The 25,142-nt window shown below is 43.1% G+C and overlaps 1 protein-coding gene across 3 annotated transcripts in view; it reads right to left on the bottom strand.

The window, feature by feature from the left end:
- Positions 1-25,142, bottom strand: part of ubr1 (ubiquitin protein ligase E3 component n-recognin 1) — a 215,126-nt gene that overhangs the window by 103,700 nt on the left and 86,284 nt on the right. For 2 of the 3 annotated variants that reach the window (XM_048537077.2, XM_048537078.2), the window contains 5 exons: positions 23,502-23,567; positions 21,776-21,877; positions 16,717-16,780; positions 9,883-10,007; positions 6,066-6,118 (listed from right to left, as the gene is read on the bottom strand). In XM_048537077.2, the coding sequence (XP_048393034.2) occupies positions 6,066-6,118; positions 9,883-10,007; positions 16,717-16,780; positions 21,776-21,877; positions 23,502-23,567 (410 nt within the window). The remainder of the gene's footprint in view (positions 1-6,065; positions 6,119-9,882; positions 10,008-16,716; positions 16,781-21,775; positions 21,878-23,501; positions 23,568-25,142) is intronic. The other variant, XM_059649358.1, reaches the window with a different exon arrangement.

Genomic DNA, 25,142 nt, shown 5'->3' with positions numbered 1-25,142 from the left:
CAATGTCTTATGCCCTAGTGTCCAAGGACATGTATCCTGATTGATGACATTAAACAATTCTGAGAAAAAAAATTACAACATGCTTTTGGTCAAAATACTACATTACTCCCTGAATTACTTTCAAAGTAACAATAAGATGCCTTTGTATCTCAACGAAAGAGATATTGTCAGCCAATTTGTAAGATCTGAAGTTATCAAAAAAGTGTTCCATGGAAAAAGAACATGGCCAATGTGCTGTAACACAACAGCTGAAAATGGTCAGCAAATATACCTTGTTTATTCAAAAGGGGACTGAGTAAAAAAAAGCAGGCAACTATACTCCAGGGAGCTTCACAGCCGCCATAAGGAAGATGCTAGAAACTGTTATTAAAAACATTTTTGCATTGCACTTTGAAAAAGTCAAGATAATCTAGCAGACCATAAGAACTAGGAACAATAGCAGGCCATTTAACCCATTAAGCCTGCTCAGTCATTCAAAAGGATCATGGCTGATCCAACATTCCTCACGCCCACTTTCCTGCCTTTTCCCCGCAAACCTTTATTTCCCAACTGATCAAGAATCTATCTCAACCTTAAATATACACAAGGACTCTGCCCCCTCTATGCCCTGCAGAGAAGATATACCTTCACATTGTGACAGAGGAGGGGGAAAATGTCCTCTGGTCCTAGACTCTCCCTTTAGGCAAAGCATCCTCTTAGTACGCAGTCTGTCAAGCCCCTTAAGGATGCTATGTTACAATGAGATCACTTCTCATTCTTCTAAACTCTGGTGACAGCAGTTAGTGCTTGCTCACAAGATAATTCCTCAATATCAGGGATCATCCTTGTGAATCTTCTCCGAGCTGCATCCAATAAAATAATATATTTCGTTAGATAAGGGGACCAAAGCTGCTCACCACACTCCAGATGTGATCTCACCAGCACCTCATACAGTTTCATTAAGACTTCCCTATTGTTATATTCTAAACCTATTGAAATAAGAGCCAGCATTCCATTAGCCTTCCTGATTACCTGTTGCAAGTAGGCTAGCTTTCTGTGCTTCATGTACAAATATCCCCCAGTTCCTTTGTGCTGCAGCTTTCTGAAGACTTTTCCGCCCGAATTTAAATAACTCAGTTCTTCTGTTCTCCCTTCCATGATGAACTTCACATTTTCCCACATTATATTCCACTTTCAAACTTTTTGCCCACTTACTTAACCTCTTCATATCTCTATTTGCATCCCTTTTGTAACCTGATTTTCATCTGTTTGTGTTGTCTGCAAATCTGGCTGAAGTAAATTTGTTTCTTTTCTCCAAGTTATTAACGCACAATGTAAATTGCTCAGTGGAGCTCCACTGGTCAGGTGTTGCCAACATGAAAACCTAAATCAATATGTCACGGAGCCAAGCAGGGAGCACACTATGTAAAAACTGAAAGAGCTGCGGATGTTGTAAATCTTGAACAAAAACATAAGTTGCTGGAAAAGCTCAGCAGGTCTTGCAGCATCTGGGAAGAAAAATCAGAGTTAACGTTTTGGTCTGGCAACCCTTCTTCAGGACTGGTCTGAGGGAGCAGCTGTTCTTGATCTGGTAATGGGTAATGAGGCAGGTTTAATAAATGACCTTAACAAAACATTTCCTTGGAAGTAGTGATTAACATGATGAATTTAATATTCAGTTTGAGTCAGAGGAATTTGAGTTGGAAACAACCATGTTTAATTTAAATAAAAAGGAATCACAATAGAGTTAGCAAAAGTGGACTAGGCAGACAGATTAACAGGAAAGACAGTAAACAAGCAGTGATAGACATTTAAGGTAACTTGTGACTCACCAAAAACATATCCCAGTGAGGAGGAAGGATTCTGAGAGAAGGATAAACCAATCATTGGTTAAGTAGCGTATGAGTTGTTTATTAATTGACAGCAAAGGGATACAAGGAAGCAAAAGTCAGTGATAGACCTGAAGACTGGGATAAATCCAGCAAAGAAAAATATAAAAAAATGAGACAGAGAATAAACAGAGGGCAAACTAGCAAGGAATAATAAAACTGACAATAAGAGCTTCTTTAAATATATAGAAAGGAAGAGGCTTGCAGAGGCGCGCAGGGGCACAGACAGGGGCGGAGCGAGCGAGGGGCACAGCGAGCAAGGGGCGGAGACAGAGGTCAAAGCGAACATTGGCCCCTTAGACAATGAATCTGTGCACATATTTATACAGTCATATAGCATGAAAACAGACCCTTTAGTCCAACTCGTCTGCACCAATGAGATATCCTAGTGATCCCACTTGTCAGCAATCACCCCATATACCTCTGAACCTTTCCTATACATCTACCTGTCCAGATGCCTTTTAAGTGTTATAATTGTACCCAACTCCACCATTTACTCTGGCAACTCATTCCATACATGCACCACCCTCTGCGTGAAAACGTTCCCCTCAGGTCCCTTTTAAATCTTTCTTCGCTCATCTTAAACCTATGTCCTCTAGTTTTGGTGTCTCCTTCCTGGGAAAAGGATCTTGGCTGTTCACCCTAACTGTGCCCCTCGTGATTTTATAAACCTTTATAAGATCTCCCCTAAGCCTCAGACACTCCCGGCAAAATCCTTGTAAATCTTTTCTGAACACTTTCAAGTTTTACAACATCTTTCCTATAAACGGGGAGATCACAATAAAATGCCATATTCCTAAAGTGGCCTAATCTACAGTGTCCTGTACAGCCACATGACTTTGCAATGCACTGATAACGATGGTAAACATGTGAAATGCCTTCCCCACCACTCTGTCTACCTGAGACTCCATTTTCAAGGAAATATGCATCTGCATCCTAGATCTCTGTTCAGCAACTCTCCCCAGCATCCTATCGTTAACTGTACAAGTCCTGCCCCGGTTTGCCTTACCGATATGTCCTTACCAAACAACATAAGGAAGCTACAAAGGCGTGTAGATAGATATGTTAAATAACTGGGAAAGATCTGACAAGCAAAATATAATGTAGGAAAATGTAAAATTGTCCATTTCAACAGGAACAAGAATAAGGCACTAACAATAACAGGCTGCAGGTTCTGTATCGCAAAGAGATCGGGGTATCATTATGCATGAAACAATGTTAGTATATCAGTACAGCAAATAGTTGGGAAACCTAACATAAACGTTATCAATTAGTACAAAGAGAATTGAAATCAAAAGTAGGGAGGTTATATTTCAGCCGTACTGGGCATCAGTGAGACCATGTCTGGAATACTGCATAGTGCTCCGATAACTCATTTATATTATGAAAGCGGAGAGGTCATAAAAAGATTTTCTCTTGTTAGAAATTGTTACTGCCTGGCAGTTATGTGACGTAAATATTCTTTGCAACTTGCCAGCCCAAACACAGATATTCCCCAGACCAGTTGCATTTGGGCATGGACTGCCTCAGTAGCTAAGGAATTATGAATGGGGCCAAACAGTGTGCTGATACCCAGCAAACATCTGACCTTCTGGTGCAGTGAAGGCCGCTGATGAAGCAGCTGAAGATGGTTTGGCCAAGGACACATTATCCTGAGGAACGTCTGCAGAAATGTCCAGAAACTGAGGTGACTGACCTCCATCAATCACAAACATCTTGTTTTGTGCCAGATATGACACGAATCAGTGGTGAGTTTGCTCACTGATACCCACTGATTCCAGTTTTGCGAACTCGGTCAAATACAGCCTTGATGTCATGGACTGTCACTCTCACCCCACCTCTAGAATTCAGCTTTTTTGTCCATGTTTGAAGCAAGGCTGGAATGAGGTCAGGAGCTGAATGCCTTTAACAGAACTCAAACTAAACATGCAGGTGGTTTGATAGCACTGTTGATGACATCTTCCATCACCTTACTGATGGCTGAAAGTAGACTGATGGAGCAGTAACTGGCTGGGGTGGATTTTATATTCAGGAAATACCCGGGTAAGGTTTCCACGTTGTCAGGTGGCTGTCAGTTTTATAGCTGTACTGGAACAGCTTGGCTAGGGGTGTGGCAAGTTCTGGAGCACAAGTCTTCAGTACTATTATGGATATGGAAGGACTGGAGAGCTAATCCACTGGTTGTGGAATCGCGTAGATTTATCATTTTCTCGTTATGGTGTTTGGCACTCAAATAATCCCATTTTGTAGTCTCACCAGGTTGACACCTCATTCTTGCACCATGCACGGTGCTGGTCCTGGCATACCATCCTGCACACTCCATTGAACCAGGACTGATCTCCAGGTTTGATGATAAGCATAGTCACAGAGTCACAAAAGTCTACAGCACAGAAAATGCCCTTCAGCCCACTGAGTCTGTGCCAGTCAAAAACAATTGCCTAACGATTCTAATCCCAGTACTTGGTCCATAGCCTATGACTTGTCATCGTAAAACCAAAAGCCTCTTAAAATGCTCTGAGGAATTCTGTATCTGCTAAGCAGAGACTTCAAAATCCTGACAACTCAAGTGAAAAACTTTTCAATATCCCCACTAATTTTGGCCTAATCAACACTTTATTCAGTTCCAGCATTAGCCTCAACTAAAGGTAAGCATCCAACATGCCTTTCTAATAGTTGAGTAAGTGACATGCCCAGCCATAAAGCATGCAGATTGTGGAGTATAATTCAGCTGCAGTTGATGGTCAAGGTAGGTTATGGTTGGCCAGTCTCAAGTTACGAGATCTGTTCAAAATCTGTCCCATTTGGCATAGTGCCACACAACACAATGGAGGGTATTCTCCAGGTTAAGACGGAATCCATCTTCACGAGGGTAGTACGGTGGTCCCTCGTACTAATACGGACATGGATAGAGATATCTGCAGACGGCAGTTCAGAAAGGATGAGGTTGAGTGTATTTTTCCCCGGTCGTTGGTTCCCTCATCACCTGCTGCAGACCTAGCTTTGTGGCTATCTCCTTTAGGACCCAGTGGGCTTGATCAGTAATATTGCTGCCAAACCACTCTAGGTGGTAGGCATTGAAATCTCTCACCCAGAGTACGTTCTACACCCTTGTCACCCTCATGTTTCCTCCAAGTGCTGTTCAACATGGTGCAGTATTGAGTGGATTGACATGGCAATCAGCAGGTTCGTTGTCTTGATGCCATAAGACTTCACGAGTCTACAGTCAATGCCAAGGGCTCTTGGGACAGATTCTCCTCAAGATACCAGTGCAACCACTTTTTTTGGGTCTGTCCTGCTGGTGGGACAAGGTTGGTGACGGTAGAGTTTGGGACATTACGACATTAAGGTACGAACGACTCTATAGGTATGACAATGTCATGCAGTTCTCCCAATTTTGCTACTATATTTTAGTAAGGAAGATTCTGCAGGGTCAGCTATGCTTGCAGCATTCCCAGTGCTTTAGTTGATGGCAGGTTGTCTGTTGTTTTCATTCCTTTTCTCTTTTCTAGTGGCTCTTAAAACTGAAAGACTTGCTGTGCCATTTCACAGGGCAGTTAGGAGTCAATCACATTAGTGCGGGTTTAGAGAAAGACCAGGTAAGGTTTCCTTCCCTAAAGCACATTACTGAAGCAGACAGATTTTTTCCTGACAATTGTGACATGGTCATCATTAATTCCAGACGTTTTTTTTAATTGAATTCAAACTGCACCATCAGCTGCAACAGGATCTAAACCCAGGCAAAATAGACTTAAGTGGCCATCTGATGTATAACACTTTCTGGGTCTCTGGATTAACAGTGCGGTCACAACCCCACTACAGCATCACCTCCTCTAGGTTATCATGGGTAAGTAGGAATGTGTGGTAATTAGATCAGCCAAAATCTGGCTGAACAGTATAGCAGTGTCAAGGGACCAAGTGGTTTATTTGTGCTTCTAATCATACGATTGCATGTTTATATTGTTCACAACCTGTGTACCCACAGCAATAGGCAGGTAAGGTTCCCAGCATTATCAATGTTGGAAGTTTAAAATGAAAAATTGTAACTTATTGGAGTGTTAGTTACAAATTAAAACACTTGTGAAAAAAGCCAGCTTCAACAAGGAAGAGGGTTAAATGAAAAACATACTTCTGACCTCAAAACCTGGTGCTGTTAGTTCAGACTGCTGAAAAAAAGCACAGGAATATAACTAGACTTACTTGAAAGTGGCCACCTGATGTATAACATTTTCCAAACCAGTTTCATTATTTTCCTGTTAAAATAATTTAACACAAACATCAATTTTCAGATTTTTTTCTAAAAAAAGTGTATGATTACTACTGCAAGCTAATATCAAATTAACATTGTTCAAGCTATGTAAAACATTTTTAATGATGCCAGATGTTTGATCAAAAGGTCTGTTTCTATTGTCTTGTTTGCAATGTGCAGATCTACCAAATCAGTGTGCGCTACTGAACAGCATATTTTAGGTTTCAGAAAGTGAGGTTGCATTACAGCAATTCTTATGAGACCAGTATTAGCTAACTGGTAAAGTAAAATCCCAGTGTTTTAACATAGGGTAAAGCTAAATGTGGGGGGATAAAACAGCACAGCAAAGGCAAATTAAACCTATTCTGCAGTATAGAACATAGAACATAGAACAGTACAGCACAGAACAGGCCCTTCAGCCCACAATGTTGTGCCGACCATTGATCCTCATGTATGCACCCTCAAATTTCTGAGACCATATACATGTCCAGCAGTCTCTTAAATGACCCCAATGACCTTGCTTCCACAACTGCTGCTGGCAACGCATTCCATGCTCTCACAACTCTCTGTGTAAAGAACCCGCCTCTGACATCCCCTCTATACTTTCCTCCAACCAGCTTAAAACTATGACCCCTCGTGCTAGCCATTTCCGCCCTGGGAAATAGTCTCTGGCTATCAACTCTATCTATGCCTCTCATTATCTTGTATACCTCAATTAGGTCCCCTCTCCTCCTCCTTTCTCCAATGAAAAGAGACCGAGCTCAGTCAACCTCTCCTCATAAGATAAGCCCTCCAGTCCAGGCAGCATCCTGGTAAACCTCCTCTGAACCCTCTCCAAAGCATCCACATCTTTCCTATAATAGGGCACCCAGAACTGGACGCAGTATTCCAAGTGCGGTCTAACCAAAGTTTTATAGAGCTGCAACAAGATCTCACGACTCTTAAACTCAATCCCCCTGTTAATGAAAGCCAAAACACCATATGCTTTCTTAACAACCCTGTCCACTTGGGTGGCCATTTTAAGGGATCTATGTATCTGCACACCAAGATCCCTCTGTTCCTCCACACTGCCAAGAATCCTATCCTTAATCCTGTACTCAGCTTTCAAATTCGACCTTCCAAAATGCATCACCTCGCATTTATCCAGGTTGAACTCCATCTGCCACCTCTCAGCCCATCTCTGCATCCTGTCAATGTCCCGCTGCAGCCTATAAAAGCCCTCTATACTGTCAACGACACCTCCAACCTTCGTGTCGTCTGCAAACTTGCTGACCCATCCTTTAATTCCCTCGTCCAAGTCATTAATAAAAATTACAAACAGTAGAGGCCCAAGGACAGAGCCCTTCTATGATCAACAATAGTCTGCAATTAACTTGCTCCGTTAGTGCAGCAAAAAAAAAGCCCCATAGATGTATTACAGATAAATTCCAGTCATAAATCAGCAGGTATTCTTAAGCTATTAATGACTACTGATCAGCTAAATTATTGTTTTCAGTACTGGCCACTAAAATCTAGGAACTGGATCAAGGCTTTCAAGGCAGGAAGCAGGCCATCCAGCCCACTGAGTCCACACCACCTCTGCAAAGAGCATCCCACCTAGATCCACCCAATCCCTGTAACCTTACATTTCCTAAGGGTAATCCACCAACCTCCATACCCCTGGACAATATAGGCAATTTAGCATGACCAATCCATCAAACCTGCAGATCTTTGGACTGAGAGAGGAAACCAAAGCATCTGGAGGGAACCCACACAGACAAGAGGAGAATGTACAAACTCCACAAAGACAGCTGCCCAAGGGTGGAATCGAGCCCTTGTGCTCGGTGCTGTGAGGCAGCAGTGCTAACCATTGAGGCACCATGCTGCCTGTTTAATTCTATGATTCCAAAACTGCCAGAGAAACCAGGTCAGAGTTCAGATCAGTGAGAATTTGCAGAGGCGGAACTTTTTTCTTAAATAAAATGAGAGGAACTATGCTCAACGTGTAGCTAAAGAAAGCAGACTACCAACGATCTAGAGCAGGAAGAAATCTGTAAACATGGAACACAGGCTGAGAAAACTATGTTCCCAAACTAAACCTAAAGCACATTTATATATAATTTCCTTCCCTTGCTGAAGCATTAGCAGAAGTCACTACAGGAAATCTCTCAATTCCACTCAACATTAATGACACACCATGTATTAAGATCCAAAAGTTCTGATAACTGAAATTCTGCATCCTCTCCACCTGGATTCCACATCCATCCTCAACAACCTCCAATATCTAGTCAGCTAAGCATATCTGCTTTTTAATATATCATCCCACTGTCAAGTCCCGGCTGCCACTTATTCCCCTCCAGTCCTAAACACTGCCCCTGCCTTCTCCTGCTCCTCTGTAGCTCATTTAATACCGACAAGATTTATCAGAATGGTACAAGGAATGAGGGATTACGGTATAAAGGAGTAAAAATAAAGTGCTGGACAAATGCAGCAGTTTAGGCAGCATTTGGGAAGACAGAAACAGAATCAATGATCCTAATCCAAAGACTCTTCATTAGAACAATCATATGGAGAGTCTAGAGAAGCTGGGATCGGAGATTTAGTTGGTATTCCACAAATATAGGTTTTAACTGAAAAGTGAAAGAATTTGTTGCTCCTGGTATGGAACTATGTAACCAGGTGTGCCCTCTGGAATATTCTAGATGTTCTCTTCCTGACTACTTTCAACATCACCACAAAATCCTCCTCTTTGACTGCGACTTTGGTTCTCCACTCTAGCCTCCTATCCTTCAAAACAATGCCTTACAAATGCAATTGGTTATTATCAAATTAAGTGGCAATGTTGTTTCAAGACAGCAGCACACAATGCCGGCTATGACAACAGTGTTGTAAGAACAGAGAGAAGACCTGTGTGGAACGTAAAGATCAGCATCAACAAGATGGGCTGAAAGGCACATTCTCAACTGTTTATTCTATGTAGTTCTACGCATAGATGTTAATAAAGGAATTAAAATGTTGTAACTGCAATGAGTTACATGGAATCTAGAGCTTGTCAGACAACCCATAAGTTGGAAGTTATAAACAAGGAATGGATTGCATACCATGAACTTGTTTGGACCAGGTTAACAAATTAAGGTAAAATGTACTTTTAAAGTATTAAGGATTAACTATACAGTTGCACTGCTTGAGATATCCATAGGGCTTTCAGCTCTGTACTGCAACACTTCTATTACATTATGAAAATTTAATAAAATGACACCATCACTTGGGGTGTACAACAGAAAAACCCATTTTAGCAAAGTTACTAGTCTATGAACATCTCGCATAAAGATTATTTATAGTGTGCACCCCTGATATACACGACTAAGTTCACAGGTTCAAGTGTCATTTCAGACACGAGTACAACAATCTGGACTGTTATTCTCCAATACAGGACAGTTGCACGGTCAGGGTTGCCATCTTTCAGATAAGACATTAAACCCAGGTGAACATCAAAGAGCCCAAAACACTATTTCAACGAACAGCGGAGGAGTTTGTTCCCATGACCTGGTAATCATTAATGATTCAAACAAAATCACTAACACAAATAGTCTGGTTGTCATCACGTTGCTGTTTTTTTGGGACAGTTCTGTGAGCAAATTGCTGCATATATTATCTAACAATGGGAATTCACTGGCTACAGGATGCTTTAGCAGATGCTGGTGGAACTACTTAGATGCAAATTTCTTCATCTTTGCCTCCCTCAAGGTTCAATACACTATGAAAACGTATCAAAATGAGGAAACTCACATTCTCAGGTAATGATTTTGCTAGTTCACTGTGAGGCATTGGCTCAATACAAAGTAAATGGATCACTTCCCTCAAAGTGACATCATCTTTCTTCACATGGCCCACTCCTGGAACATAACGCTCCCCTTAAGATGAACAAAATGCAAATTCGTTAGATTTAGTGAGGGAGTAAGGATCAGCTACATCAGACTTGGTTTTTCATGGCTGTGTGCATGAATTAAACAAAAGACATTCTTTCACCAGCTGCAAACTTGTCAACATTAATAAAATGTCTTTTCATAAATTCTAATATTTCCCCACAATCAGGTTAGAAACACATTTTGTTCAAGTGACTGTTGAAAAGGAAGACAAAGTGTTGAAGCAATTTATAATGTAAAGTTAAATGTTCACAGATTTCTTAAAAGTGAATAATTTCTAGTGTTACAAAGTTTGCGATTACACCAGATATTCCTTTGGGATTAGTGCCATCTCTGTTATAAGCAGATTCTGTGTCTCTGATGATCAGATGCAGAAACACAGCAACAAGTCATTCAACCTCCTGAATCTCTGATCCAGGACACACTTAGGTCATAACAGGTGCATACCTCAATTCCACCTACCTACCATCCATATCACTAAATAGATTTGCCTTACAAAAATCTACCCAGTTCAGACCGGTAAATGCTAATGGACAATCAGCATCTATAGAATTTGCCAGAGTATGTTCCAAGTTTCCACTACTATTTTCATGTAAAAGCAATTTTACTCTTAAACAGCTGAGCCCTCATTTTAAAATCACTCTATCCAAGTGAGAGGAAACAGTTTCTCCTTATCATGTTAAATATTTCTACCAGATCTTGCCTCAATCTTCTAAACTCAATGGAATGCATGACAAGATTGTACAAAGCATTCTTATAATTTAACCATTTAAGTCCCTTTAAGTTATGCTGCATCTCTCAGGCCAAAATATCCTTCTTGTGGCATGGTAGCCAGAACTGAACATAATGCTTCAGATGAGATCTGCCAAAAATGTTGTACAGCTGCAACATTTTGTACTCCTTTATATCCCAAACCATAAGAGAAAATCCAACAAGTTTACTCATTTTCATTAACCTGTGCATTTGGTTTCAGAAAACTGGGACACCCAAATGCCTTTTTACAAATCTGAGTTCCTACTTTCAGATCATTAAAATATTTTTTATTTTCTCAGATCCAAAGTGATTGGCCTCTCGCTTCCCCACATTGAACTCCATCCAGCAAACTTTTGTCAACTCATTTAGCTGTCTGTGCCTCTTTGTAACTTTCTGCTTCTAACTACATAGAATAATTCTAAGTCCTAACTTAATACCGCCGGCAACTCCCTATTCCATCATCCAAGATATTGATAAATATGGTGAAAGATTGTGAGGGATGAATACAATGACACAGTGGCTCAGTGGTGAGCACTGCTGCCTCTCAGCACCAGGGACCCAGGTTCAAATCCAGCCTCAGGTGACTGTCTGTGCGGAGCTTGGGTGTTCTCCCCATGTCTGTGCAGGTTTCCTCTGGGTGCTCCGGATTCCTCCCAAGGTCCAAAGATGTGCAGGGTAGGTGGATTGGCTGTGCTAAATTGCCCACAGTACCCCGGGATGTTTAGGTCGGGTTGGTTAGACATGGGAAATGTAAGGGTAGGGGAATGGGTCCGGGTGGAATGCTCTTCAGAGGGGCAATGTGCACTTGTTGGACTGCATGGCCTGTTTCCACACTGTAGGGATTCTATGATCTCGGGAACACTACTGGTAACATCTTGCTCAATAGATAAATGAGGATAGGGGGAATGTTGTGTTTCCTGCTTCCCAATTACATGAATGTCAACAAGCTAACTCCTGCATTTGTGATAATGGGAACTGCAGATGCTGGAGAATCCAAGATAATAAAATGTGAGGCTGGATGAACACAGCAGGCCCAGCAGCATCTCAGGAGCACAAAAGCTGACATTTCGGGCCTAGACCCTTCATCAGAGAGGGGGATGGGGTGAGGGTTCTGGAATAAATAGGGAGAGAGGGAGAGGCGGACCGAAGATGGAGAAAAGAAGATAGGTGGAGAGGAGAGTATAGGTGGGGAGGTAGGGAGGGGATAGGTCAGTCCAGGGAAGACGGACAGGTCAAGGAGGTGGGATGAGGTTAGTAGGTAGGAGATGGAGGTGCGGCTTGGGGTGGGAGGAAGGGATGGGTGAGAGGAAGAACAGGTTAGGGAGGAAGAGACAGGCTGGACTGGTTTTGGGATGCAGTGGGTGGAGGGGAAGAGCTAGGCTGGTTGTGTGGTGCAGTGGGGGGAGGGGACGAACTGGGCTCATCTCAGGCAACCAGCTTGTAACAGATAATAAAGTGTGAAGCTGGATGAACACAGCAGGCCAAGCAGCATCTCAGGAGCACAAAAGCTGACGTTTCGGGCCTAGACCCTTCATCAGAGAGGGGGATGGGGGGAGGGAACTGGAATAAATAGGGAGAGAGGGGGAGGCGGACCGAAGATGGAGAGTAAAGAAGATAGGTGGGGAGGTAGGGAGGGGATAGGTCAGTCCAGGGAAGACGGACAGGTCAAGGAGGTGGGATGAGGTTAGCAGGTAGCTGGGGGTGCGGCTTGGGGTGGGAGGAAGGGATGGGTGAGAGGAAGAACCGGTTAGGGAGGCAGAGACAGGTTGGACTGGTTTTGGGATGCAGTGGGTGGGGGGGGAAGAGCTGGGCTGGTTGTGTGGTGCAGCGGGGGGAGGGGATGAACTGGGCTGGTTTAGGGATGCAGTGGGGGAAGGGGAGATTTTGAAACTGGTGAAGTCCACATTGATACCATATGGCTGCAGGGTTCCCAGGCGGAATATGAGTTGCTGTTCCTGCAACCTTCGGGTGGCATCATTGTGGCAGTGCAGGAGGCCCATGATGGACATGTCATCAAGAGAATGGGAGGGGGAGTGGAAATGGTTTGCGACTGGGAGGTGCAGTTGTTTGTTGCGAACTGAGCGGAGGTGTTCTGCAAAGCGGTCCCCAAGCCTCCGCTTGGTTTCCCCAATGTAGAGAAAGCCGCACCGGGTACAGTGGATGCAGTATACCACATTGGCAGATGTGCAGGTGAACCTCTGCTTAATGTGGAATGTCATCTTGGGGCCTGGGATGGGGGTGAGGGAGGAGGTGTGGGGACAAGTGTAGCATTTCCTGCGGTTGCAGGGGTAGGTGCCGGGTGTGGTGGGGTTGGAGGGCAGTGTGGAGCGAACAAGGGAGTCACGGAGAGAGTGGTCTCTCCGGAAAGCAGACAGGGGTAGGGATGGAAAAATGTCTTGGGTGGTGGGGTCGGATTGTAAATGGCGGAAGTGTCGGAGGATAATGCGTTGTATCCGGAGGTTGGTAGGGTGGTGTGTGAGAACGAGGGGGATCCTCTTGGGGCGGTTGTGGCGGGGGCGGGGTGTGAGGGATGTGTCGCGGGAAATGCGGGAGACGCGGTCAAGGGCGTTCTCAATCACCGTGGGGGGGAAGTTGCGGTCCTTAAAGAACTTGGACATCTGGGATGTGCGGGAGTGGAATGTCTTATCGTGGAAGCAACTTCCCCCCCACGGTGATTGAGAACGCCCTTGACCGCGTCTCCCGCATTTCCCGCGACACATCCCTCACACCCCGCCCCCGCCACAACCGCCCCAAGAGGATCCCCCTCGTTCTCACACACCACCCTACCAACCTCCGGATACAACGCATTATCCTCCGACACTTCCGCCATTTACAATCCGACCCCACCACCCAAGACATTTTTCCATCCCCACCCCTGTCTGCTTTCCGGAGAGACCACTCTCTCCGTGACTCCCTTGTTCGCTCCACACTGCCCTCCAACCCCACCACACCCGGCACCTTCCCCTGCAACCGCAGGAAATGCTACACTTGTCCCCACACCTCCTCCCTCACCCCCATCCCAGGCCCCAAGATGACATTCCACATTAAGCAGAGGTTCACCTGCACATCTGCCAATGTGGTATACTGCATCCACTGTACCCGGTGCGGCTTTCTCTACATTGGGGAAACCAAGCGGAGGCTTGGGGACCGCTTTGCAGAACACCTCCGCTCAGTTCGCAACAAACAACTGCACCTCCCAGTCGCAAACCATTTCCACTCCCCCTCCCATTCTCTTGATGACATGTCCATCATGGGCATCCTGCACTGCCACAATGATGCCACCCGAAGGTTGCAGGAACAGCAACTCATATTCCGCCTGGGAACCCTGCAGCCATATGGTATCAATGTGGACTTCACCAGTTTCAAAATCTCCCCTTCCCCCACTGCATCCCTAAACCAGCCCAGTTCATCCCCTCCCCCCGCTGCACCACACAACCAGCCCAGCTCTTCCCCCCCACCCACTGCATCCCAAAACCAGTCCAACCTGTCTCTGCCTCCCTAACCGGTTCTTCCTCTCACCCATCCCTTCCTCCCACCCCAAGCCGCACCCCCAGCTACCTACTAACCTCATCCCACCTCCTTGACCTGTCCGTCTTCCCTGGACTGACCTATCCCCTCCCTACCTCCCCACCTACACCCTCTCCACCTATCTTCTTTACTCTCCATCTTCGGTCCGCCTCCCCCTCTCTCCCTATTTATTCCAGTTCCCTCCCCCCATCCCCCTCTCTGATGAAGGGTCTAGGCCCGAAACGTCAGCTTTTGTGCTCCTGAGATGCTGCTTGGCCTGCTGTGTTCATCCAGCTTCACACTTTATTATCTTGGATTCTCCAGCATCTGCAGTTCCCATTATCTCTGATACTAGCTTGTAACAGATGTCCATTTCAAGCCCACCGACTCCCACAGCTACCTAGAATACACCTCCTCCCACCCACCCTCCTGCAAAAATTCCATCCCCTATTCCCAATTCCTCCGCCTCCACCGTATCTGCTCCCACGATGAGGCATTCCACTCCTGCACATCCCAGATGTCCAAGTTCTTCAAGGACCGCAACTTTCCCCCCACAGTGGTTGAGAATGCCCTTGACCACATCTCCTGCATTTCCCGCAACACATCCCTCACACCCCACCCCCGCCACAACCGCCCAAAGAGGATCCCCCTTGTTCTCATACACCACCCCACCAACCTCCGGATACAACGCATCATCCTCTGACACTTCCGCCATCTACAATCCGACCCCACCACCCAAGACATTTTTCCATCCCCACCCTTGTCTGCTTTCCGGACAGACTGCTCTCTCCGTGACTCCCTTTTTCACTCCACACTGCCCTCCAACCCCACCGCACCCGGCACCTTCCCCCGCAACCGCAGGAAATGCTACACTTGCCCCCACACCACCTCCCTCACCCCTATCCCAGGCCCCAAGATGACTTTCCATATTAAACAGAGGTTCACCTGCTCATCTGCCAATGTGGTACACTGTACCCATTGTGGCTTCCTCTACATTGGAGAAACCAAGCGGAGGCTTGGGGACCACTTTGCAGAACACCTCCGCTCGGTTCGCAATAAACAACTGCACCTCCCAGTCGCAAACCATTTCCACTCCCCCTCACATTCTTTAGATGATATGTCCATCATGGGCCTCCTGCAGTGCCACAATGATGCCACCCAAAGGTTGCAGGAACAGCAACTCATATTCCGCTTGGGAACCCTGCAGCCCAATGGTATCAATGTGGACTTCACCAGCTTCAAAATCTCCCCTTTCCCCACCGCATCCCAAAACCAGCCCAGTTCATCCCCTTCCCCCACTGCACCACACAACCAGCCCAGCTCTTCCCCTCCACCCACTGCATCCCAAAACCAGTCCAGCCTGTCTCTCCCTCCCTAACCTGTTCTTCCTCTCACCCATCCCTTCCTCCCACCCCAAGCCGCACCTCCATCTCCTACCTACTAACCTCATCCCACCTCCTTGACCTGTCCATCTTCCCTGGACTGACCTATCCTCTCCCCACCTCCCCACCTATACTCTACTCTCCACCTATCTTCTTTTCTCTCCATCTTCGGTCCGCCTCCCCCTCTCTCCCTATTTATTCCAGAACCCTCACCCCATCCCCCTCTCTGAAGGAGGGTTCAGGCCCGAAACGTCAGCTTTTGTGCTCCTGAGATGCTGCTGGGCCTGCTGTGTTCATCCAGCCTCACATTTTATTAACTCTTGCATTTGTGGTTTTATTTTGAGTAATCTTTGGCACAGAACTAATCAAATGCCTTTTCGGAGTTACTTCTACAAAAAAATTTACTTCAGGTAAGTCAGATGAAGACATTGTGCAAGTTAGGAAAATATCTCATCTCCAGTGTGATTATGGGGAAGACAACCATCCCAAGAGATCTGAGAGGCATCCTGAAAGATGTGCTCTGTGGTTAACCCATTGCTGCTCACTCATTATTTCCCCCACTTTGTCCTCTCGGGCCTGGGAGAGTTCATCACAATAAAGACAATTTTCAATTTTGTTTTTAGCCTTTCTCCATTACTTTTCTATTTTTGTTTCTGTTATGTCATTCCCCTTTTTTCCCCACTTTAAAACTGTTGCTGCCAATTACTGATAATCAGTGCTATTTGTCCTCTATTTTTAATCTCTTCCATTTTCTCTCCTTCCTGTGATACTCTCTCTTTATTACCAAGTCTGTTAATTGTTCCCTTGTTTTCTGAATATGAATTGAACAATAAAAATTTGGATTCTTTTAACAAATTCATTATATTCTAAGATCAATAGGATGCGAATTTCATATGAATTTATAACAAGTATTACAAACTATATCTGTCTTAACTCTTGCAGCTAAGAACACTTCTGTGCATTGTCCTACACTTCGTAGAATTGGATTCAGATAAATTAGCATTGTTGTTGTACATATAAATTACAATCTTTCAATTAATAAAATAAAGTCTTACCAATCACTATAATGATAAGGTGTAGCAATTCCTCTATTAGGACATTGGTCTGCTGAATTACATCCTGCAATAAAAAGATGCACATATACGTAAGTCTCATTCAACTTATCAAGGAACTGAAAGTCAATGAGAAAAGAAAGGCAGCTTAAGACGAGCAGGCAAGTCAATGGTTCAGATCCGGACCCTTCAGCAGTCCCGAAGAAGGGTCCCAACCCAAAACGTCAGCTTTCCTGCTCCTCTGATGCTACCTGAACTGCTGTGTTCCTCCAGCTCCACACTGCATTGACTCTGACTCCAGCATCTGCAGTTCTTGCTATTTCCTAGTGACGAAAAGAAAATGCTGGAGAATCTCAACAAGTCTGGCTGCGCCTATGATGAGAGCAACAGTCAGCAGTTTGAGTCTGAAATGAAAGTCTTCTTCAGAAGACATTTAATAAAAAGTTCATGTTGCTTGGCTTCAATTCTTTAAAAACTATTTATCCAGGTTATTCGGAGAAAATTGCCACTAATTTAATGAGTTAATACAGACAGAATTTTTCAGCCAGCCGGAGCTTTCAGAAAACTGGATGGGGAAACTTCATTACGTGTGAGGCAAAAATTCAGTTTCCCGATGGTGGAACCTCTCAGGAGGATTGTATTTCCGGACCTTCCTAGTCGGGTACCTGTTCTGCATTTATTAGCATGTCATGTTTACTGTATTGGGGGTGAGGACTCAGAATATTAACTAGTTCAGGAAAAGAATGTCTGACACAATCTGGTTTGTAGCGTTTAATCACTGACAGTTTTGGGGGGTGGTGAATGCTGACTGTGTCAGCAAGTTTGCCAAAGTAAAGCATCTATACTGGCTGACATCAGCAAACCTGACTGTGGCAAGCAAACAGGGCTGAACTCGAAAGGGGGCTTAACTAAAAAGACTTTCAGAGACAGTAGGAACTGCAGATGCGGGAAAATCTAAGATAACAAGGTGTAGAGCTGGATGAACACAGCAGGCCAAGCAGCATCAGAGCAGGAAGGCTGACGTTTTGGGCCTAGACCCTTCTGAAGAAGTGTCTAGGCCCGAAGCATCAGCCTTCCTGCTTGGCCTGATGTGTTCATCCAGCTCTACACCTTGTTATCTCAACTAAAAAGCCCATTTTCTGTGTGATTGGGCTCTTGCCTTTCATGAACGCACACTAGAAATAAGCATATTCTGCTACTTGGGGTGAATGGTCAGCAAGCTGATGGTCTGTGAGATGCTGAGCATTGTAAAGTCTTTTATGTTTTCAGCCTGAGCCGGGCACACGTGAAAATAGTAACATCATTGTGGTGTCAGTAGTGCTACATTGGCAGCTGCAATGAAGTGACAGGCAATTACATTAAATGACTGATGGAGATGCCTGGCACCCAATTGCCTGCGAGACAGTCCTCTTCAGCACATGCCTAATAACACTAACTCAAAAATAAAACCAAAGGAACTGCCGATGCTGCAAATCAGAAACAAAAGCAAAAATTGCAGAAAAAGCTTGAGCGACCCTTCCTTAGAACTGATTTTTCTCCACAGATGCAGGACATTAGTGAACCAGATGGGTCTTTATAACAATTAACAATAGTTTCATGGTCCTCACCCAGCTTTTATTTCCATTTAGAATAATAGAATCCCTACAGGCCATTCGGCCCAACAAATCCCCGCTGTCCCTCTGAAGGGCATGCTTTTTATCATTTATATAAATGATTTGGATGTGTATATATAGGAGGTATGGTTAGTAAATTTACTGGATTGAAATTCTACCATTGGCCATAGTGTGATCTGAACATTGGTCCCCAGCTCACTTCCTGAGACTCTAGATTACGAGTCTACTGATGGAACCGTGTAAAATGTTGCTAAGGCCACAACTACAGTATTATGTGCAGTTCTGTAATCTACATTATAAGAGGGATATGACAGCACTAGAAAGTGTGTAGAGGAGATTTACTAGGGTGTTGCCTGGGCTGATGGGTTTTAGGTATGAAGAGAGACTGCAGTATAGAAGACTGCAGGGGGAACATGATTGAGATGTACAAAATTTTGAGGGGAATAAACAGCGTAGACGGAAAAGACTGACCCATGGTAGGGGGCTCACTGACAAAGGAGCATAGATTTAAATGAAAAGGGCAAGGCTTGGGAGGGGATGTGAGGGAAAATGTTTATATCCAGAGGGTGGCAGAAATCTGAAACTCACTGCCTGAAAGGTGGCAGAGGCAGACCCCTACACAACATTGAAGTGCTTAGATGTGGATTTGAGATAACAATGCATACAAGATTGTGGGCCAAGTGCTGGAAAATGGGATTAGAATAGTTTGATGGTTGCTTTTGACTCAAAAGCCGTTCTCTGTGACTGTAAACCTCTATAACTCAATGAATACCAATACGCCATTACTTCCGCCTCTAGGGACACATTGCTGAAGTGTGGTGACATTTTTGGCCTAGTCTCTGACATTTCTGGGGGTGGCTGGGGTTAATGATCAAGGGTTGCGTTGCTCCTGGGAGCAGAGCATGAATGCCTTTTAAATATCGTGCTCATATATCGAAGCCTGAACAGTCCTGACAGGGACAAGGTGCAGGGCAGCAGAACCTAGCCATAAAATGTGACATTTTACCCAAGCATATACAATGAGTTCAGAAAATACAAACTGAGCAAGAAAATCTGAATTGTTTTCCTCACCCCAAAAAGCAGTAGCCCCTTCCACTTTTATGCCCACCTCCACCCTTAACCTCAAAAGGAAGAAAATTCTGACCAAATTCGTTAATTTGGAGTTTTTCTGAGGTTGGATTAGAGGCAACTTCCAAATCTGAACTGAGCAGGTCAACTGCTCATTGGCGTTCCAATTCGATGCTGACTTCAATGGCAATGCAGTCTTTGCTTTCTTCTTCACCCTGTTCAGATTCTTGGGACAGTAACCAAGGTAAAGTGGTAGAAATGAGCAATAAGGTATATAAAGGAGTGAGAAGGGAGTAGTCCCATAGGTCTACAAGGAACATAACAACAGGTTCTGACTGATTGTATACTAACATACAAAGGGTAATCAATCAGATTAGGAAGTTACAAGCACAGGTATGGAAATACGATATCTTGGCAATAATGGTATAAAAAATGGTGAGGGCTTGGCACATAATTTTCAACTATAAAGTGTTCAGAATGGACAGGGTAGGGAAGAGAAGGGTGGTGGGATGTCAGTACAGATTAGAACAGACTGTTCTGTTGAGCAGAAAGTATGTCCTTGAAGGTTGGATTAGAGTTCCAAAATAAAAACTGAAATGATCACATCATCAGGAATGTTCAATAAACCTTCAAATAGTAAGGGAGCCAACAAGTGAGAGATATATAGGACAACAAACCTGCAAGGAAATCACAGATGCACAACTATGTTGTTGTTATATCGGTGGCGACAATGGGAGATGTTAATCATTTATATTAGAGAAAAAGTAAATAATGGGAGGGATTTCTGAAGTACTCAGGACAATATCCTTGATCACTATGTTCTCAGCCCAATCAAAAAAAGGTATTGCTGCATCTGATACAGGGAATGAGGTGGGCCAAGTGAACTCATCATCTGTGGGAAAACACTTGAATTGACATGAACAAGACAAAAAATTTAAATTAGTAATGGGGAATGGCAAATAGGAATCTAAAATAGAACGCGTAATAAGGAATAAGGCTAATTTAAATGGGAATTGAAGAAGTCAATCCAGTGTAAAACTGTATCAAAGAGTGATGACAAAAGTGCAGTAGCACAGTGAAGCAAAGGGATGTCTCAAATGCCAGAGATAGTAGGAGCTGCAGATGCTGGAGAATCTGAGGTAACTAAGCGTAAAGCTGGATGAACACAGCAGGCCAAACAGCATCAGAGGAGCAGGAAGGCTGACATTTTGGGCCGAGGCCTTTCTGAAGAAGGGTCTAGGATATTGTCTCAGATGCCAGTCAGATACACTCCAATAAAGACAACATACAAGGGAACCAAAACCAGACGCCTTGGAGACAGAGAATATGATGAAACAAGAATCAAGGGGTCACTTTCATGTCAAGAATTCCTGTTTGCCATTCTCCATTACTAATCTAAATCTATAGTCATTTTCATGTCTATTGAAGAGATTTCCCACAGATAATGAGTTCACTTGGCCCACCTCATTCCCTGTATCAGATGTGGAAATCCCTTTTTTTAAATTGGGCTGAGAACATAGTCATCAAGGATATTCTTCAGAAATCCCTCCCATTATTTACTTTCTCTAATACAGATGATTAACATCTCCCATTGAATTCCTCAAGAAAAAACCAAGCCAAATGCACTAAAGCAAAGACAAAATGTAGGAATAGAAAGCAGTTACTATAAATATTCTGGCCAAGAGAAAATATGGAAATGGAATCACAGTTAACATTAAAGAGATGCCAAGAATATTCTACTGGCATATAAATAGGCGTATAGTGGAAGATGAAGTGATCTTATCAGCACCAAGAGGGCAATATATGCACCAAAGTGCAAGGCAAGATGAGAATTTCTTGCAAGTACTTTGTATAGATACTTAGCTAGAAAGGAATGCTAACAAAATGCGAGAAGGAGCAGAGATGGCAGAGGTATAGATGGGGTGAAAATTGATAGGCAGGATTTACCAGAAAGGTTGCCTGCTTAGAGTGGATAAGTCTCCTGGTCCAGATCGCTTATATCCCAGGCATTTAAAAGGAAGGAAGGAAGATTAGAAGGGGCTTGCCAGAATCTTCTTTAGATACAGAAAAGTACCAGAGGAAGAGACAGCGAAAATTATGCTACCCCCACTCAAGAAACAATGACAGGCCAGAACAACACCAAACAACAAAAACATTGGAATCTGAAACAAAAGAAGCAGAAAATGCAAGGAATCTTCAGGTCAGGCAGCATCTGCGGAAAGAAATAGCTCATGTTTCAGGCTGGGATTCGTTATCAACACAATTTGATATCGAAAAATAACCCCTGGCTAACAAAGGCCAACAAAGTTAACATCTTTGCAAAGACTTGATTTAAATCTAAACTCCATCAACAGCAATAAAATAAGACACTTGGAATTTACCTTATTTCTTGGAATTGAAGACTTAGAAAATACTTCAAACAGTTCAAATCTGCTGAGGAGAAACATTAAGAACCGATTTGGATCCATGATCGAGGCTGCAATCTGTAATACAAAGATGATTTAAATGTCTGTGCCAACGTGAGTAACTATGAAGCTTCAGAAGGGGAGCAGATCATAGTTGCAAATTGCACACCAAGTCTAGAACTATGTGACAGCAGTGATATGTTTTCACAAAAACACTGACAAATAATTCTAGATTCAGTTCATGAATTAGCAGAAGTCCAGCAGCTGATAAGAATACTGGCACTTGTGGACTTCCATTCCACAAAGGTTAAAATCCAAGTACTGTGACAACACCCTTCTGACAATCAGATGGACAACAGTTACACTTGTTCAATTATGCAAAAGCAGAGGCTTAACGACACTCGGCCTACATCACTTTAAATAAATATAACGCAATCTCAAATCATCCAACTCTATAAAAGCCAAGTTGTCAAAAAATGTTTATTTTAAGCATCAGTTTTGAAGATAATATAGAGAAATGACATAGGTTCAAACATGCTCGCATCCTTTAAACAATTAGATAGTTACAAAGGCCCAGTGACATACTCATGAATATCCACTTCAGTTAACACTCTTGCAGATTAAAACATTTTACAGAATTGTCTGTTCATTCAGGTTACAAAGATGGATAGCACGTTAACTGCGAACTGTTTTGTTTTTCATCCTATTCTTAGATTATTTTTCACCAATATATCATGGATTATGCACAATAAGAAATTTTAAACAAAGCAATTTGATTTAAAAAATTAAAAATAACCTGTTTGCAATACACGATCAAACATTGGACAGTAAATCCCCTCAATTCACAGCATGTGACCAACATTCTCAATTAAGATTTACATAAACTTGGTTTGTCTTTTAAGTCTAACTTTAAATGTAATCAAAGGAAACAGAGGTAAGGTGAAGTGCACATTATTTATTGAGCTTACACCTAGACTAAAATGAAACACAATGAATCTTGAAACAGAACAGCTTCTGTTGATAATTCCCAGCAAAGAAAGCAGTTCCAATGCAATTGCTCATACTGTTACTCAAAGTAGGATTGGTTTTACGCAAGAAAATCATATGAAATCAGGATCATTCTACAGAGAAACTGGTTGTGTGATTAAAACAGTAAAATTGTTAGGTATATTCAAATAGTTTCTCAAAACTAACTCAACATCCCCACGCAGGTCCCTGACCTTTAGAAGCCAAGATGTTGCAATACAGATGTTACAATTGAAACGCACTGACATGACGGTTAGTCAAAGATTTAACGAGAATCTTTGTAAGAGAATTGGCTAAATACTTCAAAAGTGATCAAACTGCAAGGGTAAGGGAAAAGGGGCTATTTGGATAATTCTTTCCAAAAGCTGACACATGCACGATGGATTATGTGGGCTTCCTTCTGCGCTATGAGCTATTCTGCATCACTTCAACACCATTCATTCAGGAGACAAATTGACCCATTCTCTGTGGTCAAATGCTCTAGTGCCAATCATCCTATCTTCAGCCAATACAACAAGATAATTGAGTTTGAGATATCCCTGGTACCGAGCCCTCTAGTTGTATTTCTGAAATGAAACATTAAAGGTGCATCAAAACGGCATGTTTGGTCAACTTGGCAACTACTTTTAAACAAATGTGAATTATCCTGACCAAGTTTTAGACATGACAATCATACCTGCAACATGATTACGTCTTTGTCAAACATTTCTTCCCTCCATTTTACATTTCGGTAACAAAACACCTCAAGAAGAAAAAGAAAATCATGGTTACAACCTTTGTTAATTCTAGTAAATATTAAAACAGCAAGAAATCAGCCATGGATTGGAATTATGGGTAAAAGATCAAAAAACAAGGCATTGTTACGAATGGCTCATGGAGTACTTTGACATCAATTTATTAATGGATTAACCTTGCCCGACAAAATAACTAATAAATTCAATTAATTTAAATGTATTTATCGAATGCCATTTTGGTCTAGCTAAGTCTATGGATCCATTCTGTTCTGAACCCAGAGAGAGAGACAGTGGCTCAGTGGTTAGCACTGCTGCCTCACAGCACCAGGGCCGATGTTTAATTCCAGCCTTAAGGGGCTGTGTGTGGGGTTAGCACATTCTCCACGTGTCTGCATAGGTTTCCTCCAGGTGCTCTGTTTTCTCCCATAGTCCAAAGATATGCAAGTGAGGTTGAGGAGCCGTGCTAAATTGTCCACAATATCCAGGGATGTGCAGGCTGGGTGGGTTAGACGTGGAAAACACGGTTACAAGGGTAGGGTAAGGGATGGGCCTGGGTAGGATACTCTCCCAGAAGGTTGGTGTGAACTCAATGGGCCAAATGGCCTGCTTCAATATAGGGATCCTGCATCCCATGTTGGACAACTGAGAAACCTAAATGAGCTCAAACAGTCTTGAACCTCTAACTGGTGAAGTATCAAAACCAGGAGCATTTGCTTTTGCCCAATCAGGAGAATGAGGATCATATTATTCTGGCCATTTGACTAGAACCAAATCAAATTAATAAAAGTTGGTCCACAGCCTTCCAAAATAACTTGCGAGCAGCACCCCAAGGACCTAACTTTCTTATTTTAAACAACCAATTATTTTTATTTTAACATTAATGCAGCAAACTAGCCTAAGGCACATCACAGGATCCTTAAAAATAAAGTTTATCACTAAGTCGCTTTTTAAAAACAAAAATCATTCATGAAATGATGCCCAAACACAAATATTATTGAGAAAGTGATGATAAGTTGCCTTCTTGAATATAAATGAATGATTTACTAGTTCATTTCAGAGGGCATTTTGGAGTCAACTACATTGCTATGAATCTGGAGCAATAAATTGAGCAGCCCAGGTAAAGTCTGAGGATTTCCTTCCCTCAAGGACATTAGTAACACAGAAGAATTTTTATAACAAAACATTATTTTGTACGTTTTTCTTTTAAACTGAAGATGCATTTAGTCAGTTGAATGTAAAGTTCCCAGCTACCATGGTGGGATTTGAACTCTCATCTTTGACTCAATCAAATAATAACCATTATGCCATCATGCTCTAAACAAGGAGGGAGTTATTAGGTGAGATATCCTGAAGCTTGGTCAAAGAGTTAACTTAAACAAGGAGAGAGATGCAGAGGTTTAGGATGAACATTTTGGAAGTGAAGGAAAGGCTAATTTGTCATGAACTTCACAAGACAGTTATGTTCTGAAATGCATCTTTAACTGGAAGTAAAACAGAAAATTACTGATTAAAAACGCAGCACTGAATCATGTCACCTGTTATTAGTAGGGAACCTCAAACGGGAAACGACTGAAATGCCTTTG

Source organism: Stegostoma tigrinum, chromosome 10 (assembly GCF_030684315.1).
Source record: "Stegostoma tigrinum isolate sSteTig4 chromosome 10, sSteTig4.hap1, whole genome shotgun sequence".
In the NCBI taxonomy this organism is placed as follows: Eukaryota; Metazoa; Chordata; class Chondrichthyes; order Orectolobiformes; family Stegostomatidae; genus Stegostoma; species Stegostoma tigrinum.
The sequence above is the reverse complement of the archived record's forward strand: the minus strand, read 5'-3'. Positions and strand labels throughout refer to the sequence as shown.